The sequence below is a fragment of the Erinaceus europaeus genome, chromosome X, assembly GCF_950295315.1.
Source record: "Erinaceus europaeus chromosome X, mEriEur2.1, whole genome shotgun sequence".
NCBI lineage: Eukaryota > Metazoa > Chordata > Mammalia > Eulipotyphla > Erinaceidae > Erinaceus > Erinaceus europaeus.
Window position 1 is genome coordinate 128313634 of NC_080185.1, and position 13413 is coordinate 128327046.

At 60.7% G+C, this 13413-nt stretch overlaps 2 protein-coding genes across 4 annotated transcripts in view; one reads left to right on the forward strand and one right to left on the reverse strand.

Moving 5' to 3' along the window:
- LOC107523524 (interleukin-3 receptor subunit alpha-like) overlaps positions 1-13413 on the reverse strand; it is a 242023-nt gene that overhangs the window by 77546 nt on the left and 151064 nt on the right. The gene's annotated exons all lie outside the window — the stretch shown is intronic.
- DHRSX (dehydrogenase/reductase X-linked) overlaps positions 221-13413 on the forward strand; it is a 26780-nt gene continuing 13587 nt past the window's right edge. Inside the window, exons 1-6 of the mRNA XM_060183421.1 lie at positions 221-299; positions 3164-3316; positions 9234-9341; positions 9848-9916; positions 12027-12128; positions 13375-13413. The exon at positions 13375-13413 is cut by the window's right edge and continues 169 nt beyond it. Of these exons, the coding sequence (XP_060039404.1) occupies positions 221-299; positions 3164-3316; positions 9234-9341; positions 9848-9916; positions 12027-12128; positions 13375-13413 (550 nt within the window). The remainder of the gene's footprint in view (positions 300-3163; positions 3317-9233; positions 9342-9847; positions 9917-12026; positions 12129-13374) is intronic.

The following is a 13413-nucleotide window of genomic DNA, read 5'->3' on the forward strand; positions in this document are numbered from 1 at the left end:
GACTGAGCTCCGGGGGTGCTGACTGAGCTCCGGGGGTGCTGACTGAGCATCCGGGTCCTGACTGAGCCCCGCGGTACTGACTAAGCACTGCGGGTGCTGACTAAGCCCGGCGCCGGTCCCGCGGGGTCTCCGTTTCCGCGCGGCAGGGGCGGGGCGGCGGGAGGCTGGACTTCCGGTCGGCTGGGTCGCGGCTTCCGTCTGCTGCGCGGTCGACCATCTCATGCTGCGCGTCTACCTGGAGGGCTTCCTGGAGGCGGCGGCGCAGCTGCAGCGGGGCTTCCGGGACCCCGAGCCTCCAGGTGCCGCGCGGACACGGGGTTTTCGGGCCCGGGGGCGGGGAGCTGTGCTCCGGGGGTGCAGACTGAGCATCAGGGGTGCAGACTGAGCTCCGGGGGTGCAGGCTGAGCGCCGGGGGTGCAGACTGAGCTCCGGGGGTGCAGACTGAGCATCAGGGGTGCAGACTGAGCACTGGGGGTGCAGACTGAGCTCCAGGGGTGCAGACTGAGCATCAGGGGTGCAGACTGAGCTCCGGGGTGCAGACTGAGCTCCGGGGGTGCAGACTGAGCTCCGGGGTGCAGACTGAGCATCAGGGGTGCAGACTGAGCTCCGGGGTGCAGACTGAGCATCAGGGGTGCAGACTGAGCTCCGGGGGTGCAGACTGAGCTCCGGGGGTGCAGACTGAGCATCAGGGGTGCAGACTGAGCTCCGGGGGTGCTGACTGAGCATCAGGGGTGCAGACTGAGCATCAGGGGTGCAGACTGAGCATCAGGGGTGCTGACTGAGCTCCGGGGGTGCTGACTGAGCTCCGGGGGTGCAGACTGAGCATCAGGGGTGCAGACTGAGCATCAGGGGTGCAGACTGAGCTCCGGGGGTGCAGACTGAGCATCAGGGGTGCTGACTGAGCATCAGGGGTGCAGACTGAGCTCCGGGGGTGCAGGCTGAGCGCCGGGGGTGCAGACTGAGCTCCGGGGGTGCAGACTGAGCTCCAGGGGTGCAGACTGAGCATCAGGGGTGCAGACTGAGCATCAGGGGTGCAGACTGAGCATTAGTGGTGCTGACTGAGCATCAGGGGTGCAGACTGAGCTCCGGGGTGCAGACTGAGCATCAGGGGTGCAGACTGAGCTCCGGGGGTGCAGACTGAGCATCAGGGGTGCAGACTGAGCATCAGGGGTGCAGACTGAGCATTAGTGGTGCTGACTGAGCATCAGGGGTGCAGACTGAGCTCCGGGGTGCAGACTGAGCATCAGGGGTGCAGACTGAGCTCCGGGGGTGCAGACTGAGCTCCGGGGTTGCAGACTGAGCCCCGGGGGTGCAGACTGAGCTCCGGGGGTGCAGACTGAGCATCAGGGGTGCTGACTGAGCTCCGGGGGTGCAGGCTGAGCCTCAGGGGTGCTGACTGAGCATTAGGGGTGCAGACTGAGCTCCGGGGGTGCTGACTGAGCATCAGGGGTGCAGACTGAGCTCCGGGGGGGCAGACTGAGCATCAGGGGTGCAGACTGAGCATCAGGGGTGCTGACTGAGCTCCGGGGGTGCTGACTGAGCATCAGGGGTGCAGACTGAGCATCAGGGGTGCTGACTGAGCTCCGGGGGTGCTGACTGAGCTCCGGGGGTGCAGACTGAGCATCAGGGGTGCAGACTGAGCATCAGGGGTGCAGACTGAGCTCCGGGGGTGCAGACTGAGCATCAGGGGTGCTGACTGAGCTCCAGGGTGCTGACTGAGCTCCGGGGGTGCAGGCTGAGCGCCGGGGTGCAGACTGAGCTCCGGGGGTGCAGACTGAGCTCCGGGGTGCAGACTGAGCTCCGGGGGTGCTGACTGAGCTCCGGGGGTGCAGACTGAGCATCAGGGGTGCAGACTGAGCATCAGGGGTGCAGACTGAGCTCCGGGGTGCAGACTGAGCTCCGGGGGTGCAGACTGAGCATCAGGGGTGCAGACTGAGCTCCGGGGTGCAGACTGAGCTCCGGGGGTGCAGACTGAGCTCCGGGGGTGCAGACTGAGCTCCAGGGGTGCAGACTGAGCATCAGGGGTGCTGACTGAGCTCCGGGGTGCAGACTGAGCTCCGGGGGTGCAGGCTGAGCGCCGGGGGTGCAGACTGAGTTCCGGGGGTGCAGACTGAGCTCCGGGGTGCAGACTGAGCTCCGGGGGTGCTGACTGAGCTCCGGGGGTGAAGACTGAGCATCAGGGGTGCAGACTGAGCTCCGGGGGTGCAGACTGAGCATCAGGGGTGCAGACTGAGCTCCGGGGGTGCAGACTGAGCATCAGGGGTGCAGACTGAGCATCAGGGGTGCAGACTGAGCATCAGGGGTGCAGACTGAGCTCCGGGGTGCAGACTGAGCATCAGGGGTGCAGACTGAGCTCCGGGGGTGCAGACTGAGCTCCGGGGTGCAGACTGAGCTCCGGGGGTGCTGACTGAGCTCCGGGGGTGCAGACTGAGCATCAGGGGTGCAGACTGAGCATCAGGGGTGCAGACTGAGCATCAGGGGTGCAGACTGAGCTCCGGGGTGCAGACTGAGCTCCGGGGGTGCAGACTGAGCATCAGGGGTGCAGACTGAGCTCCGGGGTGCAGACTGAGCTCCGGGGGTGTAGACTGAGCATCAGGGGTGTTGACTGAGCTCCGGGGGTGCTGACTGAGCTCCGGGGGTGCAGACTGAGCTCCGGGGTGCAGACTGAGCTCCGGGGGTGCAGACTGAGCATCAGGGATGCAGACTGAGCATCGGGGTGCAGACTGAGCTCCGGGGGTGCAGACTGAGCATCAGGGGTGCAGACTGAGCATCAGGGGTGCAGACTGAGCTCCGGGGTGCAGACTGAGCTCCGGGGTGCAGACTGAGCTCCGGGGGTGCAGACTGAGCTCCGGGGTGCAGACTGAGCTCCGGGGGTGCAGACTGAGCATCAGGGGTGTTGACTGAGCTCCAGGGTGCAGACTGAGCATCAGGGGTGCTGACTGAGCTCCGGGGGTGCAGACTGAGCTCCGGGGGTGCTGACTGAGCCTCGGGGGTGCAGACTGAGCATTAGGGGTGCAGACTGAGCTCCGGGGGTGCTGACTGAGCTCCGGGGGTGCTGACTGAGCATCCGGGTCCTGACTGAGCCCCGCGGTACTGACTAAGCACTGCGGGTGCTGACTAAGCCCGGCGCCGGTCCCGCGGGGTCTCCGTTTCCGCGCGGCAGGGGCGGGGCGGCGGGAGGCTGGACTTCCGGTCGGCTGGGTCGCGGCTTCCGTCTGCTGCGCGGTCGACCATCTCATGCTGCGCGTCTACCTGGAGGGCTTCCTGGAGGCGGCGGCGCAGCTGCAGCGGGGCTTCCGGGACCCCGAGCCTCCAGGTGCCGCGCGGACACGGGGTTTTCGGGCCCGGGGGCGGGGAGCTGTGCTCCGGGGGTGCAGACTGAGCATCAGGGGTGCAGACTGAGCTCCGGGGGTGCAGGCTGAGCGCCGGGGGTGCAGACTGAGCTCCGGGGGTGCAGACTGAGCATCAGGGGTGCAGACTGAGCACTGGGGGTGCAGACTGAGCTCCAGGGGTGCAGACTGAGCATCAGGGGTGCAGACTGAGCTCCGGGGTGCAGACTGAGCTCCGGGGGTGCAGACTGAGCTCCGGGGTGCAGACTGAGCATCAGGGGTGCAGACTGAGCTCCGGGGTGCAGACTGAGCATCAGGGGTGCAGACTGAGCTCCGGGGGTGCAGACTGAGCTCCGGGGGTGCAGACTGAGCATCAGGGGTGCAGACTGAGCTCCGGGGGTGCTGACTGAGCTCCGGGGGTGCAGACTGAGCTCCGGGGTTGCAGACTGAGCCCCGGGGGTGCAGACTGAGCTCCGGGGGTGCAGACTGAGCATCAGGGGTGCTGACTGAGCTCCGGGGGTGCAGGCTGAGCCTCAGGGGTGCTGACTGAGCATTAGGGGTGCAGACTGAGCTCCGGGGGTGCTGACTGAGCATCAGGGGTGCAGACTGAGCATCAGGGGTGCTGACTGAGCTCCGGGGGTGCTGACTGAGCTCCGGGGGTGCAGACTGAGCATCAGGGGTGCAGACTGAGCATCAGGGGTGCAGACTGAGCTCCGGGGGTGCAGACTGAGCTCCGGGGATGCAGACTGAGCATCAGGGGTGCAGACTGAGCTCCGGGGGTGCAGACTGAGCTCCGGGGGTGCAGACTGAGCATCAGGGGTGCTGACTGAGCTCCGGGGATGCTGACTGAGCTCCGGGGGTGCAGACTGAGCATCAGGGGTGATGACTGAGCTCCGGAGGTGCTGACTGAGCTCTGAGGGTGCAGACTGAGCTCCAGGGGTGCAAACTGAGCATCAGGGGTGCAGACTGAGCATCGGGGTGCAGACTGAGCTCCGGGGGTGCAGACTGAGCTCCGGGGGTGCAGACTGAGCTCCGGGGGTGCAGACTGAGCTCCGGGGGTGCAGACTGAGCTCTGGGGTGCAGACTGAGCATCCAGGTGCTGACTGATCTCCGGGGGTGCAGACTGAGCTCCGGGGGTGCAGACTGAGCTCCGGGGTTGTAGACTGAGCTCCCGAGTGCAGACTGGTCTCCGGGGGTGTAGACTGAGCATCAGGGGTGCAGACTGAGCTCCGGGGGTGTAGACTGAGCATCAGGGGTGCAGACTGAGCTCCGGGGGTGCAGACTGAGCTCCGGGGGTGCAGACTGAGCTCTGGGGGTGCAGACTGAGCTCCGGGGGTGCAGACTGAGCTCCGGGGTGCAGACTGAGCTCCGGGGGTGCAGACTGAGCTCCGGGGGTGCTGACTGAGCTCCGGGGTGCAAACTGAGCATCAGGGGTGCAGACTGAGCTGCGGGGGTGCAGACTGAGCATCAGGGGTGCAGACTGAGCTCCGGGGGTGCAGACTGAGCTCTGGGGGTGCAGACTGAGCTCCGGGGGTGCTGACTGAGCATCAGGGGTGCAGACTGAGCTCCGGGGGTGCAGACTGAGCTCCGGGGGTGCTGACTGAGCATCAGGGGTGCTGACTGAACTCCGGGGGTGCAGACTGAGCATGAGGGGTGCAGACTGAGCTCCGGGGGTGCAGACTGAGCTCCGGGGGTGCAGACTGAGCTCCGGGGGTGCAGACTGAGCTCCGGGGATGCAGACTGAGCATCAGGGGTGCTGACTGAGCTCCGGGGGTGCAGACTGAGCTCCGGGGGTGCAAACTGAGCATCAGGGGTGCAGACTGAGCATCGGGGTGCAGACTGAGCTCCGGGGGTGCAGACTGAGCTGCGGGGGTGCAGACTGAGCTCCGGGGGTGCTGACTGAGCTCTGAGGGTGCAGACTGAGCTCCGGGGGTGCAGACTGAGCTCCGGGGGTGCAGACTGAGCATCAGGGGTGCAGACTGAGCTCCGGGGGTGCTGACTGAGCTCCGGGGTGCAGACTGAGCATCAGGGGTGCAGACTGAGCTCCGGGGGTGCAGACTGAGCATCAGGGGTGCAGACTGAGCTCCGGGGGTGCAGACTGAGCTCTGGGGGTGCAGACTGAGCTCCGGGGGTGCTGACTGAGCATCAGGGGTGCAGACTGAACTCCGGGGGTGCAGACTGAGCATCAGGGGTGCAGACTGAGCATCAGGGGTGCTGACTGAGTTCCAGGGGTGCTGACTGAGCTCCGGGGGTGCAGACTGAGCTCCGGGGGTGCAGACTGAGCTCCGGGGATGCCGACTGAGCATCAGGGGTGCTGACTGAGCTCCGGGGGTGCAGACTGAGCATCAGGGGTGCAGACTGAGCTCCGGGGGTGCAGACTGAGCTCTGGGGGTGCAGACTGAGCTCCGGGGGTGCTGACTGAGCATCAGGGGTGCAGACTGAACTCCGGGGGTGCAGACTGAGCATCAGGGGTGCAGACTGAGCATCAGGGGTGCTGACTGAGTTCCAGGGGTGCTGACTGAGCTCCGGGGGTGCAGACTGAGCTCCGGGGGTGCAGACTCAGCTCCGGGGATGCAGACTGAGCATCAGGGGTGCTGACTGAGCTCCGGGGGTGCAGACTGAGCTCCGGGGGTGCAGACTGAGCATCAGGGGTGCTGACTGAGCTCCGGGGGTGCTGACTGAGCTCCGGGGGTGCCGACTGAGCATCAGGGGTGCAGACTGAGCATCGGGGTGCAGACTGAGCTCCGGGGTGCAGACTGAGCATCAGGGGTGCAGACTGAGCATCAGGGGTGCAGACTGAGCTCCGGGGTTGCAGACTGAGCTCCGGGGGTGCAGACTGAGCTCCGGGGGTGCAGACTGAGCATTAGGGGTGCTGACTGATCTCCGGGGGTGCTGACTGAGCTCCGGGGTGCAGACTGAGCTCCGGGGATGCAGACTGAGCTCCGGGGTGCAGACTGAGCATTAGGGGTGCAGACTGAGCTCCGGGGGTGCAGACTGAGCATCAGGGGTGCTGACTGAACTCCGGGGGTGCAGACTGAGCTCCGGGGGTGCAGACTCAGCATTAGGGGTGCTGACTGAGCATCTGGGGTGCAGACTGAGCTCCGGGGGTGCAGACTGAGCTCCGGGGGTGCAGACTGAGCATCAGGGGTGCAGACTGCGCATCAGGGGTGCAGACTGAGCTCCGGGGGTGCAGACTGAGCTCCGGGGGTGCAGACTGAGCTCCGGGGGTGCAGACTGAGCATCCAGGTGCTGACTGATCTCCGGGGGTGCAGACTGAGCTCCGGGGGTGCAGACTGAGCATCAGGGGTGCCGACTGAGCATCTGGGGTGCAGACTGAGCTCCGGGGGTGCAGACTGAGCATCAGGGGTGCCGACTGAGCATCTGGGGTGCAGACTGAGCTCCGGGGGTGCAGACTGAGCATCAGGGGTGCAGACTGAGCTCTGGGGGTGCAGACTGAGCTCCGGGGGTGCTGACTGAGCATCAGGGGTGCAGACTGAACTCCGGGGGTGCAGACTGAGCATCAGGGGTGCAGACTGAGCATCAGGGGTGCTGACTGAGTTCCAGGGGTGCTGACTGAGCTCCGGGGGTGCAGACTGAGCTCCGGGGGTGCAGACTGAGCTCCGGGGATGCAGACTGAGCATCAGGGGTGCTGACTGAGCTCCGGGGGTGCAGACTGAGCTCCGGGGGTGCAGACTGAGCATCAGGGGTGCAGACTGAGCTCCGGGGGAGCAGACTGAGCTCCGGGGGTGCAGACTGAGCTCCGGGGGTGCAGACTGAGCTCCGGGGGTGCAGACTGAGCTCCGGGGGTGCAGACTGAGCTCCGGGGGTGCTGACTGAGCTCCGGGGGTGCAGACTGAGCTCCGGGGGTGCTGACTGAGCATCAGGGGTGCAGACTGAACTCCGGGGGTGCAGACTGAGCATCAGGGGTGCAGACTGAGCATCAGGGGTGCTGACTGAGTTCCGGGGGTGCTGACTGAGCTCCGGGGGTGCAGACTGAGCTTCGGGGGTGCAGACTGAGCTCCGGGGATGCAGACTGAGCATCAGGGGTGCTGACTGAGCTCCGGGGGTGCTGACTGAGCATCAGGGGTGCAGACTGAACTCCGGGGGTGCAGACTGAGCATCAGGGGTGCAGACTGAGCATCAGGGGTGCTGACTGAGTTCCAGGGGTGCTGACTGAGCTCCGGGGGTGCAGACTGAGCTCCGGGGGTGCAGACTGAGCTCCGGGGATGCAGACTGAGCATCAGGGGTGCTGACTGAGCTCCGGGGGTGCAGACTGAGCATCAGGGGTGCAGACTGAGCTTCGGGGGTGCTTACTGAGCATCAGGGGTGCTGACTGAGCTCCGGGGGTGCAGACTGAGCATCAGGGGTGCAGACTGAGCATCAGGGGTGCAGACTGAGCTCCGGGGTGCAGACTGAGCATCAGGGGTGCAGACTGAGCTCCGGGGGTGCAGACTGAGCTCCGGGGGTGCAGACTGAGCATTAGGGGTGCTGACTGAGCTCCGGGGGTGCTGACTGAGCATCAGGGGTGCAGACTGAACTCCGGGGGTGCAGACTGAGCATCAGGGGTGCAGACTGAGCATCAGGGGTGCTGACTGAGTTCCAGGGGTGCTGACTGAGCTCCGGGGGTGCAGACTGAGCTCCGGGGGTGCAGACTGAGCATCAGGGGTGCTGACTGAGCATCAGGGGTGCTGACTGAGCTCCGGGGGTGCAGACTGAGCATCAGGGGTGCAGACTGAGCATCAGGGGTGCAGACTGAGCTCCGGGGTGCAGACTGAGCATCAGGGGTGCAGACTGAGCATCAGGGGTGCAGACTGAGCATCAGGGGTGCAGACTGAGCTCCGGGGGTGCAGACTGAGCATCAGGGGTGCTGACTGAGCATCAGGGGTGCTGACTGAGCTCCGGGGGTGCAGACTGAGCATCAGGGGTGCAGACTGAGCATCAGGGGTGCAGACTGAGCTCCGGGGTGCAGACTGAGCATCAGGGGTGCAGACTGAGCATCAGGGGTGCAGACTGAGCTCCGGGGGTGCAGACTGAGCTCCGGGGGTGCAGACTGAGCTCCGGGGGTGCTGACTGAGCTCCGGGGGTGCAGACTGAGCTCCGGGGGTGCTGACTGAGCTCCGGGGGTGCAGACTGAGCATCAGGGGTGCTGACTGAGCTCCGGGGTGCAGACTGAGCTCCGGGGGTGCAGACTGAGCTCTGAGGGTGCTGACTGAGCTCTGGGGGTGCAGACTGAGCATCAGGGGTGCTGACTGAGTTCCAGGGGTGCTGACTGAGCTCCGGGGGTGCAGACTGAGCTCCGGGGGTGCAGACTGAGCATCAGGGGTGCAGACTGAGCTCCGGGGGTGCTGACTGAGCTCCGGGGGTGTAGACTGAGCTCTGGGGGTGCAGACTGAGCTCCGGTGGTGCTGACTGAGCATCAGGGGTGCAGACTGAACTCCGGGGGTGCAGACTGAGCATCAGGGGTGCAGACTGAGCATCAGGGGTGCTGACTGAGCATCAGGGGTGCAGACTGAGCATCAGGGGTGCAGACTGAGCTCCGGGGGTGCTGACTGAGCATCAGGGGTGCTGACTGAGCATCAGGGGTGCAGACTGAGCATCAGGGGTGCAGACTGAGCTCTGGGGGTGCAGACTGAGCTCCGGGGGTGCTGACTGAGCATCAGGGGTGCTGACTGAGCTCCGGGGGTGCAGACTGAGCTCCGGGGGTGCAGACTGAGCATCAGGGGTGCTGACTGAGCTCCAGTTGTGCTGAGCATCAGGGGTGCTGACTGAGCTCTTGGGGTGCTGACTGAGCATTCGTGGTGCTGACTGAGCCCCCCTGCGGGTGCTGTGCTTAGTCCTTCTCTCTGTGTCTCTGCTGAGTTCTCCTGCGGGTGCTGTGCTCAGTCCTTCTTTCTGTGTCCCCAGAGCTGCCGCCTCAGCCGGGCCGCGTGGCCGTGGTGACCGGAGGGACCGAGGGCATCGGACTGGCCACGGCCAGGAGGCTGGCGGCCCTGGGCATGCACGTCATCATCGGTGAGCAGTACTCAGCGCCCAGCACCCAGCAGTACTCAGCGCACAGCACCCACCCAGGGCTGCCGCCCAGACCTCACAGCTGCCGTGAGCTCAGGGCTGCCTCCATGTGCTCAGTCCTCCTCTGTGGCCTTAGTGCTGCCGCCTTGAGCTTGGTACCCCCCGGCCAAGAGTTGAGTCCCCAGTGCTGCGAGCTTAGTACTCCCCGGCCGAGAGTCGAGTCCCCTAGTACCGCGAGCTTAGTACTCCTCGGCTGAGAGTTGAGTTCCCCCAGTACCATGAGCTTAGTACTCCCCGGCCAAGAGTCGAGTCCCCCAGTACCGTGAGCTTAGTACTCCACGGCCGAGAGTCGAGTCCCCTAGTACCGCAAGCTTAGTACTCCCTGGAAAGAGTCTAATCCCCCAGTGCCGCGAGCTTAGTACTCCCCGGCCGAGAGTCGAGTCCCCCAGTACTGTGAGCTTAGTACTCTTGCTGATCTGAGTCCCCCCCCCACCCCCGTGTCTCCGCAGCCGGGCTGGACGTGGAGACGGGCTGGGCGGCCGTGGGGACCATCCGGAAGGAGACGCTGAACCCGCAAGGTAGCAGAGACCCCTGTCTGTCTCCACGTCGGGCTGGGTGCTGGGTGCTGGGTGCACAAGGACCCGGGTTCGAGCCCCTGGTCCCCACCTGCAGGCGGGAAGCTTCCCGAGCGGTGGAGCAGGGCTGCAGGGGTCTGTCTGTCTGTCTCCCCCTTTCCCTCACCATTCCTGGCTGTCTCTTCAATAAATAAAGATAATAAAGAAGGTTTTTAGAAGAATAGAGTAAAGTAGAACAGAATGGGACAGGACGGAGCTGAAGACAACAGAATAGAATTGAACTGAATGGAAAAAGAAAAAATAGAATAGGATAGGATAGGATAGAATAGAATAGAATATGATGGAATAGAATAGAATAAAAAAAAGAAAGAATAGAACAGAATAGAATAGGATGGAATAGAATAAAACAGAATAGAATAGAAAAAGAAAGAATAGAATATGATAGAATAGAATAGGATGGAATAAAATAGAATAGAATAGATTGAATAGATAGAATAGAATAGAAAAAAAGAATAGAATAGAATATGATGGAGTAGAGTGGAATGGGATGGGATGGGATGGGATGGGATGGGATGGGATGGGATGGGATAGGATGGAATGGAATGGAACGGAATATGATAGATTACAGTAGAATAGAAATAGGGATAAATGGAATAGAATAGAATGAATAGAATATAGGATAGAATAGAACATTATAGGCTATTCTAGAATGTGATAAAATACAATCGCATAGAATAGGATAGAATATGGTAGATTAGACTATGGAATAGGATAGAATAGAATATTATAGAAAGAGTAGAATGGAATATGGCAGATTAGATTAGTATGAAAGAATAGAATAGAAAACAATACAACAAGCAACAAAAGGGAAAATAAATATTTTTTAAAAAGAAAAAGAATACAATAGAATATGCTGAAATAGAATATGATAGAATAGAATATGTGAGAATGAAATAACGAACATAATAGAACAGAATATGATGGAATAGAATAGAGTAGAGTAGAATAGAATAGAATAGAATAGAATAGAATAGAATAGAATAGAATAGAATATGCTGGAATGGAATGGAATATAATAGAAAAAGAAAGAATAGAATAGGATGGAATAGAATAGAAATAGAATAGAATAGATAGAATAGAATAGATAGAATAGAATAGGATGGAATAGAATAGAAATAGGATAGGATAGAATATGCTGGAATGGAATGGAATAGAATAGAAAAAGAAAGAATAGAATAGAATAGGATGGAATAGAATAGAAATAGAATAGAGTAGAATAGAATAAATAGAATAGAATAGGATGGAATAGAATAGAATAGAATAGGATAGAATAGGATGAATAGAATGGAATAGGATAGAAAGAATGGGAGTAGACTAGACTAGAATAGAATGAATAGAATTAAAGTAGAATGAATAGAATAGAATAGAATGAATAGAATTAGAATAGAATGAATAAAATAGAATAGAATGAATAGAATAGACTGAATAGAATAGAAGGAATAGAATATAAAGAATAGAATTAGATAGAATGAATAGAATAGAATAAAGAGAATAGAATAGAATAAACAGAATAGAATAGAATAGAATAGAAAGAATAGAATGAATAGAATAGAATTAGAATAGAATAAATAGAATAGAATGAATAGAATAGAATAGAATGAATAGTATTAGAATCGAATAGAATGAATAGATAAATAGAATAGAATAGAATGAATAGAATAAATAGAATGAATAGAATAGAATAAATAAAATAGAATAGAATGAATAGAATAGAATAGAATACAATAGAATAATAGGACGTCATAGGATAGAATTAAGAACAGACTCGAATGAAGAATGGAATAGAACAGAAAGAATAGAGTGGGATGGGATGGGATAGAAGGAGATGGGACGGGACGGGACGGGACAAACAGCCCAGAATCCGCTAGAACCAGGACAGACAGGAGCATCATGGGAAGGAACGAATCCTCACGCCTGCACGAGGCGCAGAAACAGAATCCACGGGGAAGGGACGGTTTCTGCCGGGGGAGCCGGGGGTCCGGTGAGCAGCCCTGGGGGCGGTGTCGGGGCCCCCCACGACCCCCAGGTCACGTCCGTCCGTCTGTCCCCACAGTGGAGTTCATGCCCTGCGACCTGGGCTCCATGGCATCCGTGCGAAGATTCGTGGCCAGGTTCACGGGCCGGCGCTGCCCACTGCACGTCCTGGTCAACAATGGTGAGTCGGGGTCCTGAGAACGGGGACCTCGGGGAGACTCTGTCCTGAGCACCTCGGGGAGACTCTGTCCTGAGCACCTCGGGGAGACTCTGTCCCGAGCACCTCGGGGAGACTCTGTCCTGAGCACCTTGGGGAGACTCTGTCCTGAGCACCTCGGGGAGACTCTGTCCCGAGCACCTTGGGGAGACTCTGTCCCGAGCACCTCGGGGAGACTCTGTCCCGAGCACCTCGGGGAGACTCTGTCCCGAGCACCTCGGGGAGACTCTGTCCTGAGCACCTCGGGGAGACTCTGTCCTGAGCACCTCGGGGAGACTCTGTCCTGAGCACCTCGGGGACAGTCTGTCCTGAGCACCTCGGGGACAGTCTGTCCTGAGCACCTCGGGGAGACTCTGTCCTGAGCACCTTGGGGAGACTCTGTCCTGAGCACCTCGGGGAGACTCTGTCCCGAGCACCTTGGGGAGACTCTGTCCCGAGCACCTCGGGGAGACTCTGTCCTGAGCACCTCGGGGAGACTCTGTCCCGAGCACCTCGGGGAGACTCTGTCCTGAGCACCTCGGGGAGACTCTGTCCCGAGCACCTCGGGGAGACTCTGTCCCGAGCACCTCGGGGAGACTCTGTCCCGAGCACCTCGGGGAGACTCTGTCCTGAGCACCTCGGGGAGACTCTGTCCTGAGCACCTCGGGGAGACTCTGTCCTGAGCACCTCGGGGACAGTCTGTCCTGAGCACCTCGGGGACAGTCTGTCCTGAGCACCTCGGGGAGACTCTGTCCTGAGCACCTTGGGGAGACTCTGTCCTGAGCACCTCGGGGAGACTCTGTCCCGAGCACCTTGGGGAGACTCTGTCCTGAGCACCTTGGGGAGACTCTGTCCTGAGCACCTCGGGGAGACTCTGTCCCGAGCACCTCGGGGAGACTCTGTCCTGAGCACCTCGGGGAGACTCTGTCCTGAGCACCTCGGGGAGACTCTGTCCTGAGCACCTCGGGGAGACTCTGTCCTGAGCACCTCGGGGAGACTCTGTCCTGAGCACCTCGGGGACAGTCTGTCCTGAGCACCTCGGGGAGACTCTGTCCTGAGCACCTCGGGGAGCCCTGAGCACCTCGGGGAGACTCTGTCCTGAGCACCTCGGGGAGACTCTGTCCTGAGCACCATGGTGACCCCGGACCTGAGCGCCTCGGACACCCCTGACCCTGGGTCGCTGTGTCGGCCTCGGCTGCCCTGACCCCCGACCCCCGACCCCGTCCCCCAGCCGGGGTGATGATGGTGCCCCAGCGGCTGACCGTGGACG